At 40.6% G+C, this 25,022-nt stretch overlaps 1 protein-coding gene across 7 annotated transcripts in view; it reads right to left on the bottom strand.

The window, feature by feature from the left end:
* LOC140471208 (spermatogenesis-associated serine-rich protein 2-like) overlaps window positions 1–25,022 on the bottom strand; it is a 142,806-nt gene that overhangs the window by 85,369 nt on the left and 32,415 nt on the right. For 5 of the 7 annotated variants that reach the window (XM_072567124.1, XM_072567123.1, XM_072567122.1 and 2 more), the window contains exon 3: window positions 4,134–4,213. In XM_072567124.1, the coding sequence (XP_072423225.1) occupies window positions 4,134–4,213 (80 nt within the window). Of the gene's footprint in view, window positions 1–4,133; window positions 4,214–12,077; window positions 12,199–25,022 lie in introns of those variants that run through there. The other 2 variants (XM_072567126.1, XM_072567125.1) reach the window with 2 other exon arrangements.

The raw sequence follows: 25,022 nt of genomic DNA, 5'->3' as shown, positions 1-25,022 counted from the left end.
GGATGTACCTACTAGAGAAGGTGCAAAACTTGACTTACTCTTGGGAAATAAGGCAGGGCAGGTGACTGAGGTGTCAGTGGGGGAGCACTTTGGGGCCAGTGACCATAATTCCAATAGACTTAAAATAGTGATGGAAAAGATAGACCAGATCTAAAAGTTGAAGTTCTAAATTGGAGCAAGGCCAATTTTGACAGTATTAGGCAAGAACTTTCAAAAATTGACTGGGGGCAGATGTTTGCAAGTAAAAGGGACGGCTGGAAAACGGGAAGCCTTCAGGAATGAGATAACGATAATCCAGAGAAAGAATATTCCTGCTCGGGTGAAAGGAAAGGCTGGTAGGTATAGGGAATGCTGGATGACCAAAGAAATTCAGGGTTTGGTTAAGAAAAAGAAATAAGCATATGCAAGTATAGACAGGATAGATCGAATGAATCCTTAGAGTATAAAGGCAGTAGGAGTATACTTAAGAGGGAAATCAGGAGGGCAAAAAAGGGGACACGAGATAACTTTGGCAAATAGAATTAAGGAGAATCCAAAGGGTTTTTATAAATATATTAAGGACAAAAGGGTAACGAGGGAGAGAATAGGGCCCCTCAAAGATCAGCAAGGCGGCAGAAAATGGGGGAGATACTAAACGAGTATTTTGCATCAGTATTTACTGTGGAAAAGGATATGGAAGATATAGACTGTAGGGAAATAGATGGTGACATCTTGCAAAATGTCCAGATTACAGAGGAGGAAGTGCTTCATGTCTTGAAACGCATAAAGGTGGATAAATCCCCAGAATTCTGTGAGAAGCTACAGAAGTGATTGCTGTGCCTCTTGCTGAGATATTTGTATCATCAATACCCACAGGTGAGGTGTTGGAAGACTGGAGGTTGTCTAACGTGGTGCCACTGTTTAAGGGTGGTAAGGACAAGCCAGGGAACTACAGACCAGTGAGGTTGACATCGGTGGTGGGCAAGTTGTTGGAGGAAATCTTGAGGGACAGGAAGTACATGTATTTGGAAAGGCAAGGATTGATTTGTGATAGTCAACATGGTTTTGTGCGTGGGAAGTCATGTCTCACAAACTTGATTGAGTTTTTTGAAGAAGTAACAAAGAAGATGACTGAGGGCAGAACGGTAGAAGTGATCTATATGGACTTCAGTAAGGCGTTCGACAAGGTTCCCCATGGGAGACTGGTTAGCATGGTTAGATATCATGGAATACAGGGAGAACTAGCCATTTGGATACAGAACTGGCTCAAAGGTAGAAGGCAGAGGGTGGTGGTGGAGGGTTATTTTTCAGACTGGAGGCCTGCGACCAGTGGAATGCCACAAGGATCGGTGCTGGGTCCACTACTTTCTGTCATTTATATAAATGATTTGGATGTGAGCACAAGAGATATAGTTAGTAAGTTTGCAGATGACACAAAAATTGGAGGTGTAGTGGACAGTGAAGATTGTCACCTCAGATTACAACAGGATCTTGACGAGATGGGCCAATGGGCTGAGAAGTGGCAGATGGAGTTTAATTCAGATAAATGTGAGGTGCTGCATTTTGGGAAAGCAAATCTTAGCTGGACTTATACACTTAATGGTAAGGCGTTTGGTATGCTTTCTTTTATTGGTCAGAGTGTTGAGTGCAGGATTTGGGAGGCCATGTTGCGGCTGTACAGGACATTGGTTAGGCCACTGTTGGAATATTGCGTGCAATTCTGGTCTCTTTCCTATTGGAAAGATGTTATGAAACATGAAAGGGTTCAGAAAAGATTTACAAGGATGTTGCCAGGGTTGGAGGATTTGAGCTATAGGGAGAGGCTGAACAGGCTGGGGCTGTTTTCCCTGGAGCGGAGGTTGAGGAGTGACATGGATAGGATAAATAGACAAAGTCTTTTCCCTGGGGTCGGGGAGTCCAGAACTAGAGGGCAAGAAAGGTTTAGGGAGAGAGGGGAAAGATTTTTTTTAGGTTATATTCCCTATAGTGTGGAAACAGGGCCTTCGGCCCAACCAGTCCACACCAACCCTGCGAAGAATAACCCACCCAGACCTATTTCCCTCTGAATAATGCACCTAACACGGTGGGCAATTCAGCATGGCCAATTCACCTGACCTGCACATCTTTGGAATGAGGGAAGAAACCGGAGGACCCAGAGGAAACCCACGCAGACATGGGGAGAATGTGCAAACTCCACACAGACAGTCACCCGAGGCTGGGACCCTGGTGCTGTGAGGCAACAGTGCTAACCACTGAGCCAACGTGCTGCCCCATTTTTAAAAGATATAAAAGAGATCTAAGGGGCAACTTTTTCACACAGAGGGTGGTACGTGTATGGAATGAGCTGCCAGAGGAAGTGGTGGATGCTGGTACAATTGCAACATTTAAAAGGATGGGTATGTGAATAGGAAGGATTTGGAGGGATATGGGCCGGGTGCTGGCAGGTGGGACCATATTGTTTTGGGATGTCTGGTCAGCATGGACAGGCTGGACCAAAGGGTCTGCTTCCATGCGGTACACCTCTATGACTCTAATTCAGTTTGATTTATGTACAGACACAGTTCATCATGCCCCTTTATGGAAGATGCCCTACAAGTCTTATGTATATGCAAAATAAAGGATCCCATATGTTGAACAGCATAATCACCTTGTTCTGCCACCTTCAATGAATTACCCAGCTAAAAGGTGGGGGGGGTTGGAAGGAGGTGTCTAGTTTTTCTTGTCTCTCCTCATTCCCTTCTTTCCAATTAATTGTAAGACATGATGAGAAAATAGTTCTAAATCCCTAAGTACTGTTGGATGGACTGTGTGTGTGTGTGTGTGTGTGTGTGTGTGTGTGTGTGTGTGTGTGTGTGTGTGTGTGTGTGTGTGTGTGTGTGTGTGTGTGTGTGTGTGTGTGTGTGTGTGTGTGTGTGATCTTTACACCAACATTAAGAGTTCAACAAAGGGTTTCCAACAAATTTCACAAGCTTATTTCCATACTGAGGAATGCTGATATTGTTGATGAATGGCAAAGGGAGCAGAACCACTGCCACTTGCTATATACAATGTTTAAGTACTCAAGAAAAGACATGGTTGAGAAAAAGTCACTTCTTTAGGAAATCGTTGCTTCAAAACATAAATAACTACCACAATAGGTAACATTTACACTGGCAAGTACTTTTGGATATCTTGAGGATGTGTAGGATACTTCATTTGCAAAAGGTTTTTCCCTTAAACCTTGTAACATTAGTAACTAAAGATAAGAATTCCTACAGTGTGGAAATAGGCCATTTGGCACAAGTCCACATTGACTCTCCAAAGAACATCTCACCCAGACTCACTCCTCCCACCCGCAACCCTGTGCCTCCCATGGCTAATCCACCTCACCTACACATCCCCAAACTATGGGCAATTTAGCACGGCTAATCCAATTTGAACTATTACACTAAAGGAAAAAGTGACAGTGTATTATATAACTCCTACTCAAGTACATAAAGTTAGATAGTTATAGGTTTTCACGTTGTTGCATCAGGATGCATTGCTAGGTTTGCAGACAGCAATGTTCCACAAAACCTATTGCTATTAATTTCTTACTGATGTACAAGTGTGCCCATCTTTGGGAGAAAAAAAATAAGCACTCACCCACATTAGTTTATTTAAGAGAGCCTACTAGATAAACTACTATAGGCCTTTTAAAATGAGCATTGCATTCAATCACCACATAAATGACATTTCTTTCAGTGTAACATTGGCTCAAATAATTGTGATGAGCCAAATTATTAAATGGACTGGATTCAAGTTCATATTATCCAGAGCTGGCAAGTTGAAAGCAACAAATATTCAGTGAAAACTACTGCATATTTTAAAATATTATACAAATTTATAGCCAAAGAAAACCAATATAACATGGTGAAATAATGAATTTGTTTTTAAACCTTAGTAGCTACGAGGGAAAACAACCATCAAATTACTTTCAATAAGATTAGGAAATCTGTTCAAAATGATGGGTAGATTTCTCAATTATAGTCCAAAAACAAATAATCTAATGTCATCAACTACCAGTGTTTGGCAACATAATTGGAAATTCTAAAACTACGGAATCAAAGAGCACAATTCATTGTCATTGACTTGTTCACTAAATACAATAGGATATATGTCGGAAATATTGCTACCTTTTCCTTTATGTTGTCATTAGATCCTCCCTGGGCCATCACTGCTTTGAATCGAGTGTCAAACATGACTCCAGTGGGATCTGTTTTGGAAAATTTACAGAATTAAAAGTTTTATATACACATACACACACACACACACACTCACTGTAATTCTAACATTCCAATAGACACAGTTAAAACAGTGAGAGAAGCTATCACAATCAGTAAACCACACTTATGTGGACTGCTCTGGATTCAATCAAGTTTAAAGATAATTGTTTTCTTTCAAATCTAACAATTATTTCATGCATGCTGTAAAAGAACTTTTACTTTGCTCTAAAAATAATCAAAGTAAGTAAATATAAAGAAGGATATTCTATGAATTAATGAAAGCTTCCAGAGTAAAAGGAATTTTAAGTACGCTTCTCAACTCTACAAATGATTCTAATGCAATGAGAATGCCATTGTCATTCATCTTAAGAGGACTAGAATATAAAAGCAGGGATGTACTTCTGAGGCTTTAAAAGGCTCCGGTAAGACCACGTTTGGAGTTATTTTGGGCCTCATACTTCAGGAAAGATGTACTGGCCCTGGAGTGGGTCCAGAGGAGGTTCACAAGAATGATGGCAGGAGCAAAAGGCTTAACAAATGAGGAACAGTCGAGGACTCTGGGACTATACTCGATGGAATTTAGAAGGGGAGGGGGGGTGGAATCTGATTAAAACTTTCAGAATACTGAATGGTCTGGAGAGAGTGAATGTTGGGAAGCTGTTTCCATTTGCAGGAAAGAATAGTATCTGAGAGCACAGCCTTAGAGTAAAAGGAAGACTTTTTAGAACGGAGATGAGAAGAAACTTCTTTAGCCAGAGAGTGGTGAATCTGTGGAATTTATTGCTACAGAAGGCTTTGGAGGCCAGGTCATTGAGTATATTTAAAACAGAGATAGATAAGCTTTTGATTGCCATGGGGATCAAAGTTTACGTGGAGAAAGCGGGAAAATGGGGTTGAAAAACCTATCAGCCAGGATTGAATGGTGGAACAGACTCGATGGGCCAAATGGCCTAATTTCTGCTACGATATCTTATGGTCTGTGAAATATTGGTGCAGGTTTGCCAGTACTGGAGGAGCACGCATATTAAATGCTGAGCTTGGCAAAAGGCGACAGCTTCTTTTTAAGTTCCTTCTGGTGCATTGTTTGAGCTTCAAACTCTGGTGTGACGGCCTGTCTTAACTGGGCAGATCACTGGTTACTACAGACCACATCAGCAGTCATGCCTGGATAACTTTCAGGTACTGCTGGTACTTCTCAAAATCTTTGAGCATACATTCGCCTCAGTAAACATATTCAACAAATTATTCTGAGTGGTAAGTGAAGCTCCACTGAAGTGGAGAATGCAACTCATCACAGCAAATGCCCAACAACAGCTCCTTTTTGTTTTAAACTACTCAAAGGAAAGCCTCATGTTAAATCTTAAATTAAAATCGGCCACATTTCAGTCAAGAAAAACTGAAAATAAGTGAGCAGTTTTTTTTTGTTTTTACAGCCTCATAACTTCCAAGCATCAAGTTGTCATGGGGAAAATTCTCTACTTCATTGATTAAAAAAAAAGTACTGCTCATGTGACTCAGATTTTTGATGGGTGCTTTTTTTTTCATGTGGCATATGACACACTTTCAGCTTCACAGAAGAACAAAATACAAACACCGTTCTAACAGAACAGAAATTAAATGTGCATATCTTAATGTAAAATCTAAATCGACAGCTTTAAGTTTGAATAGAACACATTGTATAGTCATCCTCAGTATAATGAGGGAACACACTGGCCCTTAAGATGAAGGTCATGATCTTTGAATATAATAATCCTGTAGCCTGCACTAGAAAATGAAGTTTTAGCACAGTCATTGGACAAATACATGGAAAAGGTACTTTACAGTGATGCAAAGTACAGAGCATGCTAGTTAATGTGAACATTTTGCAAAAGAACTTTTTTTGAACATTACTAATCATTACTTAAGATCATGGGTTCATTGGGTGTATAGTTTAGCTTGGAGCTACCGGTTTATTTTTCCTTGTCCAGCTATCTTCCTCTTTAAGCATAGAAATTCCTTACAAGGCTTTGCTGAGAGGACGTAAACTCTAACTAGATAGTACTATACCAAAATCTTGATATGCACTGTAAGCGAGGAGGGTAGGTGCGGAACTAAATAGACAGTGTGCCAAGAACCACAATCTAGCCAGAAGCTACCTTTTCCAAGGCTGAATGGAATGCCATTTGGAGTTACAAATTCTATTCTTCCTCCCTCCCCCCACCCCTTCCACAGATTAAAGTTGGTTATTATCCCAGTTGATGGTAATCCCAGAGTAAAACTGGCTTGATAGACCTTAAGTTTTATGCTTGCAATTTGGTTACCATGGTGGTCAGTCATTGAACAAATTCACAACAGGCTGCCAATATAGTTTTAACAAAATAAAACAAAATATATTACACTGAATATTACACAGAAATAAAAACTCTGACGATTTGAAAAAATCTGGTCATAACATGTCAAAAAGAAAGATCCAATCATTTTTCCGAACAATATCCTTTCCAGACAGATACTCAACCCTGGTGAAGTATCATACCTATCTTCATGCTTTAACTCCTTATTCAACTGACGGGTTTAATGTCATTTACTTTTAGTGAATTTTGGTACATTCACCAGATGCGATTTGCTCTGTTACTGTGTCTGTATGTCTCAGGAGACAAGGAGAAAGTGAGGACTGCAGATGCTGGCGATCTCTCAACTCTTGACAAACAGACACAAGCTAACTCACTGAACTCCAAGAGTAAAAAAAACCCAGGGCTTTTCTCAGTCTTGTTTACTTGGATGAAAACAGCAAAGACTTAGACTCCTTTCCAGTTCTGATGGGTAGATACTGCCCTTCTGCTGGTATAGATTCTTCTCTCTTAACTGGATTTGTTTGTGGTCTCTCTCCATCTGTTATGCTGGGTCATAGATATTAAATCAGAATAAAGCCAGAAAACAGGCTTTTTGTTCCAACTAGTCCACGCCGATCATGTTCCCAAACTATACCACCTGCCTGCATTTGGCCCATCTCCTTCCAAACCTTTCCTATTCATGTACTTACCCAAATGTCTTTTAAATGTTGTTGCAGTACCTGCATCTATCACTTTCTCTGACATTTCATTACACGCACGAACCACTATTAAAAAAAGTTGTCCCTCAAGTCCTTTTTAAATTTTTTCTTCTCATCTTAAAAATGCACCCCCTAGTTTTGAACTCCCCCACTTTAGGGAAAAGACCTTTTTATTCACCTTATCTATGCCCCTCATGATTTTATATACCTCTATAAGGTAACCCCACAACCTCCTATATGCCAGTGGAAAACGTCCCAGCCTATTTTTATAACTCAAAACCTCCATTCTCAGCAACATTCTGGTAAATTTTTTCTGAACCCTCTCCAGGTTAATAATATCCCTCCCATAACAGGGCAACTAGAACTGGACACAGTACTCCAGAAGAAGCTTCATCAATGTCCTGCACACCCTCAACACATGATGTCCCAAATCCTATACTCAAAGGTCTGAGCAATGAAGGCAAGCGTGCTAAACACCTTAACCACCCTGTCCACCGTGTGATGCAAACTTCAAGAATTATGTACCTGAACCCCTAGGTCTCTCTGTTGTACAAAACTACCTAGGGCCCTACCATTAATGGTACAAGTCCTGTCCTTGTGTTTACCAAAATGTAATACCTCACATTTATCCAAATTAAATTCGATCCGCCATTCCTCAGCCCATTAACTCAATTGATCAAGACCTCCTTGCAGTCTTAGATAATCTTTTTCACTTTGGTGTCATCCACAAACTTACTAACCATGCCACCTATATTCTATGCAAATTGTTTATATAAATAACAAACAAAAGTGGACCCAGTACCTATCCATATGGAACACCGCAGGTCACAGGCCTCCAGTCCAAAAAGCAACCCTCTATCACCAACTTCGGTCTCCTACCATAAAGCTAATTTTGTATCCAATCGACAAGCTTACCCCAAAACTCAGGACCCGTCCTGACTGATCAATGCCTCCATCAACTTTAGTAAATACTGCTGGAATCTCACCAGATAGCTTGTCCAATCATTTAAGTCAGACGATTTCTTGGAAAGGCAGTTTTGACCACTGCTACAAAGAGTTGCTGACCTTCATAAAATACAAGTCACATTCACAGAACTAAATACCAAAAAACAATTTACTTCTACACCCAAGTTCCCAAATAGCAAGAATAGATTATAGACCTTCAATCACAAGTTGCTCCCATCGATTACAATAACTGAGCAGTGTGAAAATTGAGGAATTGTAATGGCATTATGCAGTTATCATAGGGTTGAGGAGAAACAGTTCCATTCCATGAACTCAAATGAATACAGACAATGAAATGGTTCACATACTTCTGATTGCGCTTCAATGTCTTCAGACACATGAAGAAAACAGAAAAATTCCAAAGTACAAAATGAATAAGGGCAGGCAATCATTACATTGAAGGTGCAAAGCCTTACTCAAGAAGTGTCAGATAGGTTTCAGGAATGCTGATACATTGGGCTGTTTTGAATTAAAATGCTTTTTTCTTTAAAAACATTCTATGCACAGTCCCTTTAACAACTTCTAAAAACACATTTAACATTCACATTATTTATTATAGAACAGCATTTTTGAAGAGGGGGTGGAGGGCATGGTGAGAGACAATTTAAACAGAGCAGGGCTCCCATTTAGGATTGAAATCAGTAGGAATTTCTCCTGCGGGGGTCATTTAGTGTTTGAAATTCTCTTCCTCAGCAAGCTGGAAAGCTGGGTCATTGCACATATTCAAGGCCTAGTTAGACATATGGCTGGTGACAAAAGAGTTCAGGTATGGAGGCATGGCAGGAAACTGGAGTTGATTCAACAATCAGAGCAGCCATAATCTTATTGAATGACAGAGCATGCTCAAGAGGTTGAACAGCCTACTCCTACTATTTTTTATTTTGCTTGCTTGTGTGCTTCTGGACTGACAGATGGATGAATGGACTGATGTGTACCATTTAAGAATAGTATGCATCAGTGTCATCCAAAAAATACTGAAAATAAAAGGAGGGCAAATTTATTTTTCTCTCATCCGTTGAGCAAAAAAAGAAGAAACAAAAATTGTGCTTAGGACACCAGGTAGACTTACATTTAGCCCCAACGTGAGTAATGAGATTAGCAAGGTAATGCTTGCATTCTATGCTGTACATAAAACCTTTTCAGATAACTGTGCAGAACATCCTCTCAGCTGGAATGTTTTTCATTCATTCACGAAATGAGGGCATCACTGGCTAGGCCAGCATTTATTGCCCAGAGGGCAGTTAAGAATCAACCACATTGTTGGAGGTCTGGAATCACATGCAGGCCAGACCAGAGAAGGGCAGCTGTCTCCTTCCCTAAAGGACATTGAGTCAGAGATGTACAGCATGGAAGTGCACCCTTCAGTTCAATTCATCCATGTCAACCAGATATCCTAAATTAATCTAGTCCCATTTATCAGCATTTGGCCCATATCCCTCTAAATCCTTCCTGTTCACATACACATCCAGATGAGTCTTAAAATCTTGTAATTGTACCAGCCTCCACTTCTACTGGCAGCTTATTCCATACACGCACCACCCTCTGCGTGAAAAGGTTGTCCCTTAAGTCTTTTTTAATATCGTTCCCCTCTCACCCTAAATCTATGCCCTCTAGTTCTGGACTACCCCACCCCAGGGAAATGACCTTGCCTATTTACCCTATCCGTGCCACTCATGATATAAACCTCTAATCACGGATAGGTTTTCCACAACAAAAAGTGGATGCATAGTCAACATTAGACTCTTAATCCCAGATTTTTACTGAATTTTAATTCCACGATCTGCCATGATGGGATTTGAACCCAGGTTCCCAGAACATTACCTGGGTCTCTGGATTAACAGTTCATTGCCTCCCCCAATTATTACCCTTTACATTCAACTTCATCTGGTGATCAATATATTAAGAACAAATTGCAATATTTTCTAATGACTGACTAAGTGTTGAAAATGGACACAATCTAGGAAAGGAAAACAAAGCAAAGAGCAAAACGAGGAGAGTGAAAAGTTGATACAAGTTCCATACTATGTGCATCGTCCTGCATCATGTTTTGGCTCCTGCCTGGGTGGACTTAGACTTTATGCACAATAGTATAAAGTCAGTAACATTTATACACATGAATGCAAATCTGAAGTATTAACTATGAAGCAGCTGAGCTATATGGGACATCTTTCTTTAGAATATGAAAATTATTTTGTGAGGGCATGTTTATGCATTTAGTTACTCCATAAAAACGCACCATGTACCAAAATCCATGACCCATGTAATTCAGACATTCAAAACTAAGAAAATGAAGACATAAAGCAAGGAGTCACAAAAATACAAAAAAAACTCAAAGTTTTCCAAGATTCTATTAATTTTCATTTGACGTGCACTGTAACACAAAGTATGGTTTCAGAAATGGGCCAGATTTGTTGAACTATTGAAAAAATTTGAAAATGCAATTTAAATTAGGAGGCACAGCATCCTCTTTGCAGATGGACATTTGGGTTTTCACAAAATATGTGCATTCATCTTAAATACAAGTCTACATAGAATGAACAACAGAATAGCTGCATTCAAAATTAGCTTTAGCAACAGCAAACAAATGAAGGACAGAAAAACAATTACTCATCTTCAAATATATTGAAAGCAAAAATGTATGAAATATTTTCTAAAAATCTAACTGTTTGTATCTCCAAGGAATAACTCATCTCTTTATTTACTCTTAGCATGTAATGTGGTCAGACAACTATTGAGGGAAGAGCAACATCACTGAAAGTAATCCACAAAAAAAAGTGTATCAAAAAGATTTCAAAACAGAAACAAAAAAACCCATGCCAGTAAATACATATGCTTGAATTAGTAAAAATTTGGGAATTGGGTGAAGCAAGTGTTAAATATGAAAAATCAAAAAGGTTTGGTTCTGATGACCCCCAAAAGTATACAGACACCATTGAAGAGTAAATATCTTCTGGATGCACCTCAAAAGAAATTTCGATTTCAGCATGACAAAAGGTTACTTTAACCTTGCATAACTCAATGATATTAACAACAGTTGGATAATGTGTACAATTTAATTGAATGCATGTCGGCTGCCGAGCGGTTGTTTTGCAGAGACGTGCATTCAGGACTCGGGACTCAAAGTTATGAAGGTTTGTTTTACTTGTCTAGTCTCTGAATAATTTTAAGTATTTCAGTTTAAGAGAGTAATTAATGTGTGCAAAATACTGCCATTCATTCAATGCTACAGTCATTTGTTCCTTTAAAAAGGTGATGGACAAATATTTGATAATATAAGTTTGAAAATTACTGGATTATGTACAAACAGAAACTATGAAACTCTATATGAATCTGATCCTCTGCAGGGTATAAATATGAACGCACATATTCATGGTTACATAACATTGGACCCATATGCAAGTTTTTCCACTCCATTTGTCAAATAGTTGACCCTGAAGGCACATTTCTCTTCTGAAAAACATTATCTGGCTATTTGAAGTCTGCAGGAAATTGCTTAGGAAGAGTTCACTACTGAATGCAATTTTGACATGGTCCAGATAACTTCCTTGAAATAATTTTTAAATTCTATGCTCTGTTGCAAAGTAATGTATTATGTGCTGAAACTTACAGTCCTTACTGTTAGCCAAAATGCGCTAACTTGCTACACAAGAGAGGGAAAACTTTTAACAAGATGAAAAACACTCAGTTGTTCTCTGGATGCCAATCAGAAAGTAAAAGATAGAAATGTAAAAATAACGATTCCTAGTAAAGGTAGGCATTTTAGAAGAGGTGCGTATTATTCATACCCATAATTTACATTTGTAACAACTGTAAAGTGTAACCTTTCTCTAGACTAACTTCACAAAATTCCGAAACCACACGCCGCCACAACTTCTACTGTGTTCGTTGTTATTCTGCGTGGAATAGAAAGATCCCCAAGAACTCAACCAAGACGATTTCACATGCAGAAATTGTAAAAGGGAATAATTAATCAAAACGGCAAAAAGGCGGATAAAACTGCCATTACACACGCACGCAGCGTAGCAAGCTTCAGTATTTATCTACGAAAACACTGAGGTCATCATGCTCTGTGCGCAGTTACGTCAGCGCCAGTGTACGTGCAGACTGTCCCACCTTTATTTCAGAATAAAGTTTTTAAAAGCAATTACCAAAGTTTAGCCAATGATCGGTACAATTTGGTTATTTCAAATTCAATTTATTACTAACAGGATGAGTCCTACCACATTGCCGAAAAGAAAATGCATATAGGTTGCATCACACTCATGCTTGACTAACACAAAACATTCTGGATTAGTGGTGCTGTTCAACCAGCATCCAAGGAGCTTCGAAATCGACGTTTCGGGCAAAAGCCCTTCATCAGGAATAAAGGCAGTGAGCCTGAAGCATGGAGAGATAAGCTACAGGGGGAGGGGGATGGGGATGGGGATGGGGATGGGGGTGGGGGTGGGGGTGGGGAGAGAGTAGCTTAGAGTACAATGGGTGAGTGGGGGAGGGGATGAAGGTGATAGGTCAAGGAGGGGAGGGTGGAGTGGATAGGTGGAAAAGGAGATAAGCAGGTAGGACAAGTCATGGGGACAGTGCTGAGCTGGAACTTTGGAACTAGGGTGGGGGAAGGGGAAATGAGGAAACTGTTGAAGTCCATATTGATGCCCTGGGGTTGAAGTGTTCCGAGGTAGAAGATGAGGCGTTCTTCCTCCAGGCGTCTGGTGGTGAGGGAGCGACGGTGAAGGAGGCCCAGGACCTCCATGTCCTCGGCAGAGTGGGAGGGGGAGTTGAAATTTTGGGCCACGGGGCGGTGTGGTTGATTGGTGCGGGTGTCCCGGAGATGTTCCCTAAAGCGCTCTGCTAGGAGGCGCCTAGTCTCCCCAATGTAGAGGAGACTGCATCGTAGCAAAGGATACAATAAATGATATTAGTGGTTGTGCAAGTAAAAGTTTGATGGATGCAGAAGGCTCCTTTAGGGCCTTGGATAGAGGTGAGGGAGGAGGTGTGGGCGCAGGGTTTACAGTTCCTGTGGTGGTAGGGGAAAGTGCCAGGATGGGTGGTTGTAGGGGGGCGTGGACCTGACCAGGTAGTCACGGAGGGAACGGTCTTTGCAGAAGGCGGAAAGGGCTGGGGAGGGAAATATATTCCTGGTGGTGGGGTCTGTTTGGAGGTGGCAGAAATGTCGGCAGATGATTTGGTTTATGGGAAGGTTGGTCAGGTGGAAGGTGAGCACCAGGGGCGTTCTGTCCTTGTTACGGTTGGAGGGGTGGGGTCTGAGGGCGGAGGTGCGGGATGTGGACGAGATGCGTTGGAGGGCATCTTTAACCAAGTGGGAAGGGAAATTGTGGTCTCTAAAGAAGGAGGCCATCTCGTCTGTTCTGTGGTGGAACTGGTCCTCCTGGGAGCAGATACGGTGGAGGCGGAAGAATTGGGAATACGGGATGGCACTTTTGCAAGAGCTAGGATGGGAAGAGGTGTAATCCAGGTAGCTGTGGGAGTCGGTGGGTTTGTAAAAAATGTCAGTGTCAAGTCGGTCGTCATTAATGGAGATGGAGAGGTCCAGGAAGGGGAGGGAGGTGTCAGAGATGGTCCAGGTAAATTTAAGGTCAGGGTGGAATGTGTTGTGAAGTTGATGAAGGGCTTTTGCCCGAAACGTCGATTTCAAAGCTCCTTGGATGCTGCCTGAACTGCTGTGCTCTTCCAGCACCACTAATCCAGAATCAGGTTTCCAGCATCTGCAGTCATTGTTTTTACCTTTTTAACACAAAACATTAACAGCACGCTGTTCGGTCACTCAGTCGTGACATTGTACAACGCAGCGTTCCTGTGCTTACGCCCTTATTGCTCCACCTTGTGGTGGCAGCCACTTTTCAAATGCACGAATTATTCAAAACATACCTGATAATCAAACAATTCACTGTATGAAATGTTAACCCCTGCACCAGATGGAGACTTATTCAACAAAAGCTGTTTAACCCCCAAGAAAATGTACAAAACAACCACAGTTACAGGTCTCCAGCAACACTGCTTTGAAATAAGACACGTGTAGTGTTGGACTGGGATGGACAAAGTTAAAAATCACAACCAGGTTAAAGTCCAACAAGTTTATTTGGAAGAACAAGCTTTCAGAGCGCTGCTCCTTCATCAGGTAGCTAGTGGAACAGGATCATAGGACACAGAACTTACAGTAAAAGATCAAAATCTCATACAAGTGATGCAATGTATTGAACAAACCTAAATTGCTATTAAGTCTTTAATTACTTAGAATGGCAATGTAGGTTTTGATTGATTAATATGCAAATCCCAGAGCTTCTTTCAAGTCACAATCCAGAGATAACTTAAGGTTTTATAAAAGAAAGGTGACATCTCAGCTAAGAGAATAAATTAAAGATGTGCGGTTAGAGTCCGTCTGAATCAGAGAGAGATCAAGAGTGTGTGTGTGTGTGTGTGTGTGTGTGTGTGTGTGTGTGTGTGTGTGTGTGTGTGTGTGTGTGTGTGTGCGCGCGTTTGGGCGTTCTTGATAAAGTGTGTGCATGAGTGTGACAGAGTGCGAGAGGGCACATGTGTGTGTGCACGTGAGAGCAAGACAGAGCCTGTGTATGAGTGTGTAGTGTAGGGTACACTATACACACACAAGCACACACACATACACACACCCCCATGTGCACACCCTCTCACAGGCATAAGTAAGTCTATGGGGACAATTTACATTTACAGATACATTCTATTTTGTTCAAAAAGCACACAATCTGTAGGCAGTCAGTCCATTGACATTCTATAAATTCCTAGTTTGGAAATAGAACCAGTCTGACTGAAGGTTGATATACAGACAGACTCTCACCGTACACCTTTAATGCATTCTCTGACCTGAGCTGTCAATTCTTTTTGAAAATAAAGCGTTAAGTTATCTCAGGCTTGTGATTTGAAAGAAGCTCTGGGATTTACATATTTATCAATCAAAATCTACATCCCCATTCTAAGAGATTAAAGACTTAACAGCAGTCTAGGTTTGTTTAATATATCGCATCAGTTGTATGATACTTTGATCTTTTACCATAAATTCTGTGCTCTATGATTGTGCTCCACTAGCTACCTGAAGGAGCAGCACTCTGAAAGCTTGTACTTCCAAATAAACCTATTGGACTATAACCTGGTCTTGTGTGATTTTTAACTTTGAAGTAAGACTGCAGAGTCAGGAAACAAAACTTTCTACTGTCACAGCCAACAAGTATGCAGAAAACATGCATGCTGCATCATATATTCAGTAAGTTATAGGAGAAGACTGTGGAAACTTGAGTTTTTGTGTCTGAAAAAAAGGGATCTGATCAGAGTGCTACACACAATAAGAAAATAAATTTCAAATTAAATAGCAAACCAATAGGAAAAAAAACATTTAGAATTGATCCCAAGAAATTAATCTTCATGAAAAGGATAATGGAACAGGCTTCCTGAAAAACTAGCCAAACCAAAGATCTGGAGTCTCTTGTAGGGGGGAGGGAAAAAAAATAGACTTTGAAAGGTGGTGGTTTTGGGAATTTTTTTGTATGAATGACCAAAGATGGTTCAAATAATTTTAGTAACAAAAAAAAAAACAATTTTTGTTCCCTCTCCCCCCCCACCACACTGAATAATATCATGGGGCTGAACTCTCAATTTTCTACACAGGTTTGAACTACTGCATATTTAGAGTTAACAGAAAATAGACAGAAAAAAAAGAGTAGTTCTCATAATTTATACCAAACGTTATCCAATCAAATAACGCAACGAGGATGACAAGTTATTGAACGTACACAGCCTTCCACCAACTTTACAGCAAAACGAAGCCTCTAATGGAAATATCTTGTGGGATGAGCATGGACAAATATCAAGAATTAAAAAAAACACTAAATACAAAAGGATTAAATTCAAAGGGCTTATTTATTGCCAAAATCTGCACAACCAAACTTAGTTTTCTGAAGATGCTGTTGTCTATATTTCTGTTAGCTCCAGAAAAAAAAAGTCATTCTGAGCAGTTCTATGAATGTTCAGTATGGCAACTCTGCATGCTGTAAACACTTCAGAACAGATTCTGGATGTGTTTCAAATTTCATATTATAGCTATGCACTTTAGTTCCTGTTTGGCCTGCCTCAAATACTTGCACTTAAGACTACTGTCACATTGCCAACAAGGATATTGCATCCCTTTGTGCCCAAGGAAAAGCATTGTATGGACTCATCATTCTGGTCATAAATGTTTGATTATTCATTGCTTTGTGCTTTAGAATTTTGATCCTCCCTTTGAACTACAAGCAAAGATACTGGCATTTGTAATACACGGTTATTGCACATTTTCCACAAACTCCAGGGCTTTGACAGCTCTTAAAATAAAGGTTGTGTAGAGACAGACAGACAAATCCAATCTGATCCAAACATGAACATCCAAACGGCCTTTCTAGTCAGTATTACGTAATAAAATCATCTAACAATTGAACATTCCTAATTAGTGTTACCACTAAAAGGTTATGCTTGGATTACAATTTACTAGCGTCATAGGCTTACTCAACCACACTTTCATTCAACTAGTCTTTTCCTAGCATACTCTGGCAACGTCAAGAACAGACAGCCTATTTACTTTCGAAGTAATTTCTGCTGTCCACTACATGGCGGTAGCATAAAGATTAAAATCCATTTCAAATGGAAATTTTATATCTTACGAGGCACTTCCACCTACCATCACGACAAATATTTTCCTAAAAAGAGTTTCCTAGCTTGAAATCCTAATAACACAGAATTCCATAGGGAAGGAAGAGGAGAAGTTCAAGTTGGCTAGAGAAAAGAGAGAATCCATGACCAACCATTTCATTTCAAAATACAATACTATGCTGTGGCGTGGAAACTCAATGATTGCGGTCTCTTTCCCAAAATCAGAGTCTTGTGAAAGAGCTTGGCTTGGCCAATTGACTGATAATCATGATTTCGTGAAATATCAGTACCTCTCAAAACTTGCTCTGTGACGTCTACAAAGAATGCTCTGATGTACATTTTCAACAGTCACCGCCCTTTTCAAATATAGCAAACAGAAATGAACTTTTGTCAGAGACCTTTATCCTGTTATCAAAATTCCCCAGCTGTTTAGAGACAATGCTAAAATAACACACCCATATATTAGAATTAGAAGCATCCACCTAGCAACCAGGGCAAACAACACACTACCTGTTCTGTGGTGTTGCATAAACACTGAAAAAGGAACTGGCCATTTAGCTCAATTAACCTGTTTTGCCATTCAGTTAGGTCATAGTTTATTAGTACCTCAGATTATGAGCAAAAATTGAATATCTCAAATTCCTCAAAATTTCAACTGATCCAGTTCTCAGTCTTTTGGGAGAGTCAGTTCCTGATTTCTGCAACCTTTTGTGAAAGGAGCTTCCTGCTTTCACTCTTAAATAAAGTAGGCCCAATTTCAACAGTGTGCCCCTCTTGTTCTGATTGACACATCAGAGTATATAGTTTCTCTGTATCTCAAGCTATCATTTTCCCATGGAATAAAAGCCAGATTTATGCAACTTACCTTAAGATGCCGAGGTAGACTTTAGCCATTTGGCCCATTGAGTCGGCTCTGCCATTAAATTAGATCATGGTTGATCCGATAATCCTCAACTCCAATTTCCTGCCTTTTCCCTAAAACCCTCGATTCCCTTACTGATTTAAAACTGTTTATCTCAGTCTCAAATAGACTTAACAACCCAGTTGCTACAACCCTCAACAGTAAAGAATTCTACAGATTCACTACCCTCTCAGAATTAAATTCCTTATCTCTGTCCTAACTGAGCGACCCCTCACTCTGAGATTTTGCCTCTGGTCCTGCACTTTCCCACAGGGGGAAGTAACAATTCCTTCTTCACCCTGTCAAGCCCCTTAAGAATTTTATATGCTTCTATCAGGTTGCCTCTCCTTCTTTTAAATCCCCAAGAATAAAAGCCCAACCTACTCAACCTTGCCCTCCACTCTTGGTATCAGCCTAATAAACCTTCTCCGGACTGCATCCGATGTCAGCATTTCTCTCCTTAAATAAGGGGGACCAAAACTATTCACAATATTCCAGATGTGATCTGACTTGTACCTTGCATAGTTTGAGCAAAACCACTCTCCATTTATACTTGGTTCCTTTTCAGAAGAAAAAAAAAAGTGAACATTTCATTTGCCTTCTCGATTACCTGCTGAACTTAAATACTAGCTTTCTGTGATTCATGCATGTGGATCCCAAAATCCCTGAATGCTACAGCTTTCTCTGTTGAAACCAAATTCAAATTTTAGATTCTTTCTGCCAAAGGGTATGACTTAACTGGTCTATATCCCTCTGTAGACTCTTCTTGTGATCCCCTTCACTTGCCTTTCCACTTATTTTTGTGTCATCCAGCAAGTTGCAGTATAGTTTTGGAGAATCTATACTGTATCCTCTCCAAAACCAATATATCCCCCCTGAGATACGCTACCAACACTGAACACAGCACTCCAGATGGGATCTGACCAAAACTGTATAACTGAAGCACAACTCTCACCCTTTTGTATTCCAGCACTGTTGAAATAAAAACTCTGACATTTCATTTAGCTTTTTAATTTCTTTTTGAAGCTGTGCACTAGCTTTTAGTGACCTCATACAATATGAGGGAATATCATTCTTGGAATTGGGGCAAGGATGAGGCATGATCTTAATGAATACGGAACAAGCTCAAGGGCGAATGTCATACCCCTGTTCTTATTTGCAAAACCCTATTAGATGTTGTGATCGTGTATGTATACTTCTTTCCTTTGGTTCTCTCAATTAAAAAACAAATGTTTTTCCATCGCATAAAATAGAAAATGGAACTGGATAAAGCACAGCAGGTCAGGCAGGGTCTGAGCAGCAAGAGAGTCGACGATTCGTGCGTAACCCATCATCAAGTGTTACGCTGAATTGTCGACTCTCTTGCTCCTCAGATCCTGCCTGACCTACTGTGCTTTAACCAGTGCCACACTTTATCGACTCTGACTTCTCTAGCATCTGCAGTCCTCACGATCTCCTACAAATATAAAATGGACACATCAGGGCTAAGTATTCATAAGTCAAACAAAGACAAAGAACTGCAGATGCTGGAGATTTGCAACACACAAAAACAGAAATTGAAGAAACTCAGCAGGTCTGGCAGAATCTGTGGCATGAAAAGAGAGTTAACCTTTCAAGTCCGGTGACCCTTCTTCAGAGCTTTTAAGTTACCAAGTTCTACTGTCTAACCTTCCTTAATTCACCCACAATTCTGTGCAAACTGATTATTGGTAGCAAGGTAAGTCACAACTAGAATTCTTCAACGTGACACGCATAAGTAACAAATAATTTACCAAAGTTTGTAAGCTGTAATCTAGAAAATCAGTTGTTGCTCACATAAATGGGAACCCGCCAAATGTTGAACAAATGCGGACATGGAGTCCTTCTAAAATAAGAATAGAAACATTGAAGATACTAGCAGCAGGTTTGGTAGCATTGGTGGAGAGAGCTTAGATTAGCTATTACTGGTTACAGCTAAGTAGAAACTGTTGTGTACAACAGTGAAGCACTTCCAGGAAAGGGTATTGCAAAGGCTTTTGCATTTTCGCAGAAATTAGGTTCCTTTCAAAAGGCTTTGTGAATTTGCTCACAATCCTATTTCAATGATTTCCACACTTGAGGATCAAAGGTGTGTTCAATGATCTAAACACATTTATAATATTTTTCAAGTTTCCCATATTAACATACATATGTAACGTGCATATGAAAGCTTTCCTCGTGTCACCCAAGTTCAGGAGAGTAAGAAGCAATTATTGTGAAAGGAACTTGCAACATGAATGAATAAAGTACAAACCCCTTCTAAAAAAACTTTTCATTTTGGGTAGGATTTTCCTCAGGGATGCTTGTAGTTGCCACCAAGAAAGGTGCAATCTTGCTGAGGTGTCAATGGCAGCATGGTGGCTCAATGGTTAGCACTGTTGCTGCACAGTACCAGGACTCTGGTTCGATTCCAGCCTCGGGTGACTGCCTGAGTGGAGTTTGCACAGGTTTCCACAGGGTGTTTTGGTTTCCTCCCACAGTCCAAAGATGTGCAGGTTAGATGGATTGGCCATGCTAAATTGCCCTGTTGGGTCTAGGGTTATTCAGGTTAGGTGGGTTAGCTATGGTAAATGCAAGGGTTATGAGGATAGAGTGGATTGCCCTTCTCAGGTTCAGTGCAGACTTGATGGGCCAAGTGTCCTCTAAGTGTGCTGTAGGGATTCTACTCCACGATTCTAAGACAATTCAAGATCACGTTGCTACCTGCAGCCTTTCCATGTGACTTGATAGTTAATGTGGCAGGGGCCTGGCTGTAGATACATATCCATCCTTTCATCTAGCAGATGGCCTGGGGAAGGCAGTGGTCATTTTATAAATGAGTGTGTGTGTCTGGCATTTCAGTTTACTTCAGTGAATTTAATTGGAGCAGATTACTTTGTTGGTAGCTGTACTGCAGGGTTCCTCTTTCACAACAAAGAGACAATATTTTGGGGGGTGTTGGACAGTAGGGTCAGGATGGAAGAAAAATACAAGAAAACAAAATAATTACTGCATGACCCTAATTTTAAAGGGTGAATTTTCAGAGTCATTCTGTTGAATACTGCCTGAAATTTGCCAGTATCTTGGATTTCTTTCCTGTGATCTTTATGACCATTGTCCTCACTTCATTGCTTTCTCACACAATTGATTTCTCTCTAAGTTTTAAGAAACAATCCTTTCGTGTAAAAAAAAAACGTATTTAAGTTTCCTATGTAAAACATACCCACCGTTTCCTGAATAGATATCAAGTGAGTTTATGGCATATTTGGGATTATAGTGGTAATCTCTTTTGGATCAAGGTTCAAATTGTTTTTCCATAGTGGAGAGATCCTGGAATTATACATCCAAGGATGCATGACCAGCACAAGAGAATACCTGATTAGACTTTGGTTTTATTTATTCGTGGGACATGGACATGGACATGCCTGAACTGCTGTGCTCTTCCAGCACCACTAATCAATCACTGGCTGGCCAGTATTTATTGCCCATACCTAGCTGCCCTCGAGAACGTGGTGGTGAGTTGCCTTTTTGAACCACTGCAGTCCATATGCCGTAGATTGACCCAGAAAGCCCTCAGGGAGGGAACTCCAGGATTGTGACTCAGCAATAGTAAAGAAACTGTGATATATTTCCAAGTCAGGATCGTGTGCAACTTGGAGGGGAACTTACAGGGGATCGTGTTCACATCTAACTGCTGCCCTTGTCCTTCCAGATGCAAGTGATCATGGGTTAGGAGGGTGCGCCTAAGGATCTTTGGTGAATTTCTGCAGCACATTTTGTAGATAGTACGCACTGCTTGTGGTGCAAGGAGTGCATGCTTGTGGATATGGTGCCAATCAAGTGGGTTACTTTGTCCTGGATGGTGTGAAGCTTCTTGAGTGCTACTGGGCACCCATCTAGGCAAATGGGGAGTATTCCATGTCACTCCTGACTTGTGCCTTGTAGATGGACAGGTTTTAGGGAGTCAGGAGTGTTACTTGACACAGAATTCCTAGCCTCTGCCCTACTCTTGTAACCACTATGTTTATATGGTGAGTCAAGTTCTGTTTCTGGCCAATGGTAACCCCAAGGGGCAGTGGTCAAATCACCTGACTGGAGATAGTCACTGACAGGCATTTGAACAGTGCAAATGTTATTTGCCACATCTCAGTGCAAAACTTGATATTGTCCAGATCTTGATGTACTTGAACATGGACTGCTTCAGTATCTGAGGAGTTGCGAATAGTGCTTAACCTTTGTGCAATCATTGGCAAAAATCCCTACGTCTGATCTTATGATGGAGGGAAGGTCATTGCAGATGTAGCTGAAGATGGTTGGGCCTAGGACATTAGCCTGAGGAACTCCTGCAGTCATGTTCTGGAGGGGAGATGACTGACCTTCAACAGCCACAACCATCTTATGTGCCAAGTATGACTTCAACCAGAAAAACCTCTGGTTCTTATTCTTGCATGCTCGAGAACAAATCAAAATTCTCCATTTCTTAAAAAACTAATAATATCCTCATAACCTTGAGAGGTTTCAATTTGATTTTATTTGATTCTAGGTACCTTCTGTTTAAGCATAAAAGTGAATAGCTGTGCAGAAGTGTTAACTGCTCACTTTGAGTTGAGGAGAAATTGTTTGAAGTAACACAATACTGGACAAACAGGCAGAAAACTAGCCACCGGGATACATTAACATCAACTAGCCACAAAAAGACATGACCCACTCTCACTAGTATCCTTACATACAGATGAGGAAGGACACCACTTCAACTGGGACAACACATCCATTCTAGGACAAGCCAAACAGACACGCACGAGAATTCCTAGAAGCATGGCATTCCAACCAGAACTTTATCAACAAGCACATCGACTTGGACCCTGTTTACCACTCCCCGTGAAAACGAACAGGAAATGACATCACCACAGGAAATGGCATCACCAACCTAAGGAAACCTAAATACACAAATAGAAAGCAGGCCATACTGCCAGTGCTTCAGTTGGAGGCTCACTACTGATGTTACTTAGTATGGTGATGAAACACCTCGAAACAAACCTTCCAGCTCAGTGAGCAAACCGGCACCCACATATTTGTTGATTGTACAATGTTCAGCAACATTCACAATTCTTCAGATACTGAAGTGGTTTATTTGCAGTGTTAGGACTTTCTGGGGTAGTGCACTAGAAACCAAGTCCTGCTATTCCCAGAAGCATTGCAAAAGTTAAAGATTAAGAAGTATGCAGAATTCACTATTTTTGCCTGACTTTTTCAGATTTAGGTTGACAAGGCACAGACTGGTTTCTGTACAGTACTTAAGAATTGCTACTTAAAGTAGATTGACTCTAGCTGCAGAGAAACAATTATTATGAATACATATAAATCTACCCCTCATGCAAACTTGCTCTCTTCCCCCACCCAAACAGACATTTACGTGAAAACAAACTGTGGTCACTCAAAATGAGCGTTGTGAATAAGATAGTAATTCAGACAATACATACTGGAAGTAATTATGGGTGGAGGGAAAAATTAAAAAAGGCAGTTCAGTGGTCTGTGTTTCCAGGTGGTATGTAGTTGACTTTAAGCGCGTTACACCCAAAACTGCTAATGGTTGTATAGAAAACTTCAGACAGAAAGTTAGATTAGATTAGATTAGATTAGATTACTTACAGTGTGGAAACAGGCTCTTTGGCCCAACAAGACCACACCGACCCTCTTGAAAGATATTTTGTAAATGACTTTATTTTTGCTTGATGTAACTGTAACAAACACTACATTGAACAAACAGGCTAAAAACTAGCCACCAGGATACATGAACATCAACTAGCCACAAAAACCCACTCTCACTGGTATCCTTACATCCAGATGAGGAAGGACACCACTTCGCCTGGGACAACACATCCATCATAGGACAAGCCAAACAGAGACACGCACAAGAATTCCTAGAAGCATGCATTTCAACCAGAACTCTATCAACAAACATATCGACAAATGGGTGATCCCATTTATCACCCCATGAGAAAAGAATAGGAAATGACATCACCACATGAAATGATGTCACCACAGGAAATGACATAACCAACCCAAGGAAACAAACACAAATAGAAAGTGGGCCATACCACCAGTGCTTCATCCGGAGGCTCACTGATGTTACCTAGTATGGTGACGAAACATCTGAAAACGAACATTCCAGCTCAGCGAGCAAACCTACATCAAAGAACCTCAACATGAGCTACAAGTCTTCTCAAATTTCGCTATCAACAATTATCTCCACTTCTGATGTTATGGTGGAGGGAAGGTCATAAGGAGGCAGCTGAAGGAGATTGGGCCTAGGACACCAACCTGAGGAACTCCTGCAGAGATATCTTGGAATGTAGATGACTAACCTCCAACAAACACAACTCATCTTCTCCTTTGTGCGAGGTATGACTCCAACCACTGAGGTTTTCCAACTGGCTCACATTGACTCCAGTTTTGCCAGGGTTCTTTGATACACTTAGTCAAAGGTTGCCAAGCTGTCAAGGACAGTTACTTGCTTTGACTTTTAACCATATTTGAACCAAAGCTGCAATGAGGTTATGAGTTGAGGGGCCCTGGCGTAATCCAAACTGAGGTGCTGGGTTCCCTCATCATGAAGGATGGGGATATTAGTGGAGCATCCTCCTCTAGTGAGTTCTTCAACTGGCCACCATCATTCACAGTTGAATATGGTAGGACTGCAGAGCTTAAATCTGATTGGTTGGTGTGGGATCACTTCGCCCCCATCTTTTGCATGTTGCTTCTGCTATTTGACACAGAAGTTTTGTGGTTTCACTAGGTTGACACCTCATTTTTACATATGCCTGATGCTGCTCTTGGCATGCCCTCTTGCATTCTCTATTGAACCAGAGCTGATCTCCTGGCATAAATGGTAGATATGCCACGTCTTGAAGTTACAGATAGTGGTTGAATACAATTCAGCTGCTGATGGCTGACAGCACCTCATGGATGCCCAATTTTGAGTTGCTAAATCTATTCAAGTCTTTCGCATTTAGCAGAGTGACTGTGCCACACAACAGAGAAGGCATGCACATTACGAAAATGTGAGTTTTTCTCTACAAGGACTGCATTTTTACAGATTCTGTCACAGGTGCTAGTGGGACAGGACACACCTGGAAATGGTGGCATCAGGGACAACTTCCGTAAGGTACAATTCTACAAGTATGACCATCTTTGGTTGTTT

The sequence above is a fragment of the Chiloscyllium punctatum genome, chromosome X (genome assembly GCF_047496795.1).
Source record: "Chiloscyllium punctatum isolate Juve2018m chromosome X, sChiPun1.3, whole genome shotgun sequence".
In the NCBI taxonomy this organism is placed as follows: Eukaryota; Metazoa; Chordata; class Chondrichthyes; order Orectolobiformes; family Hemiscylliidae; genus Chiloscyllium; species Chiloscyllium punctatum.
This window is presented reverse-complemented; position numbering and strand designations above follow the sequence as displayed.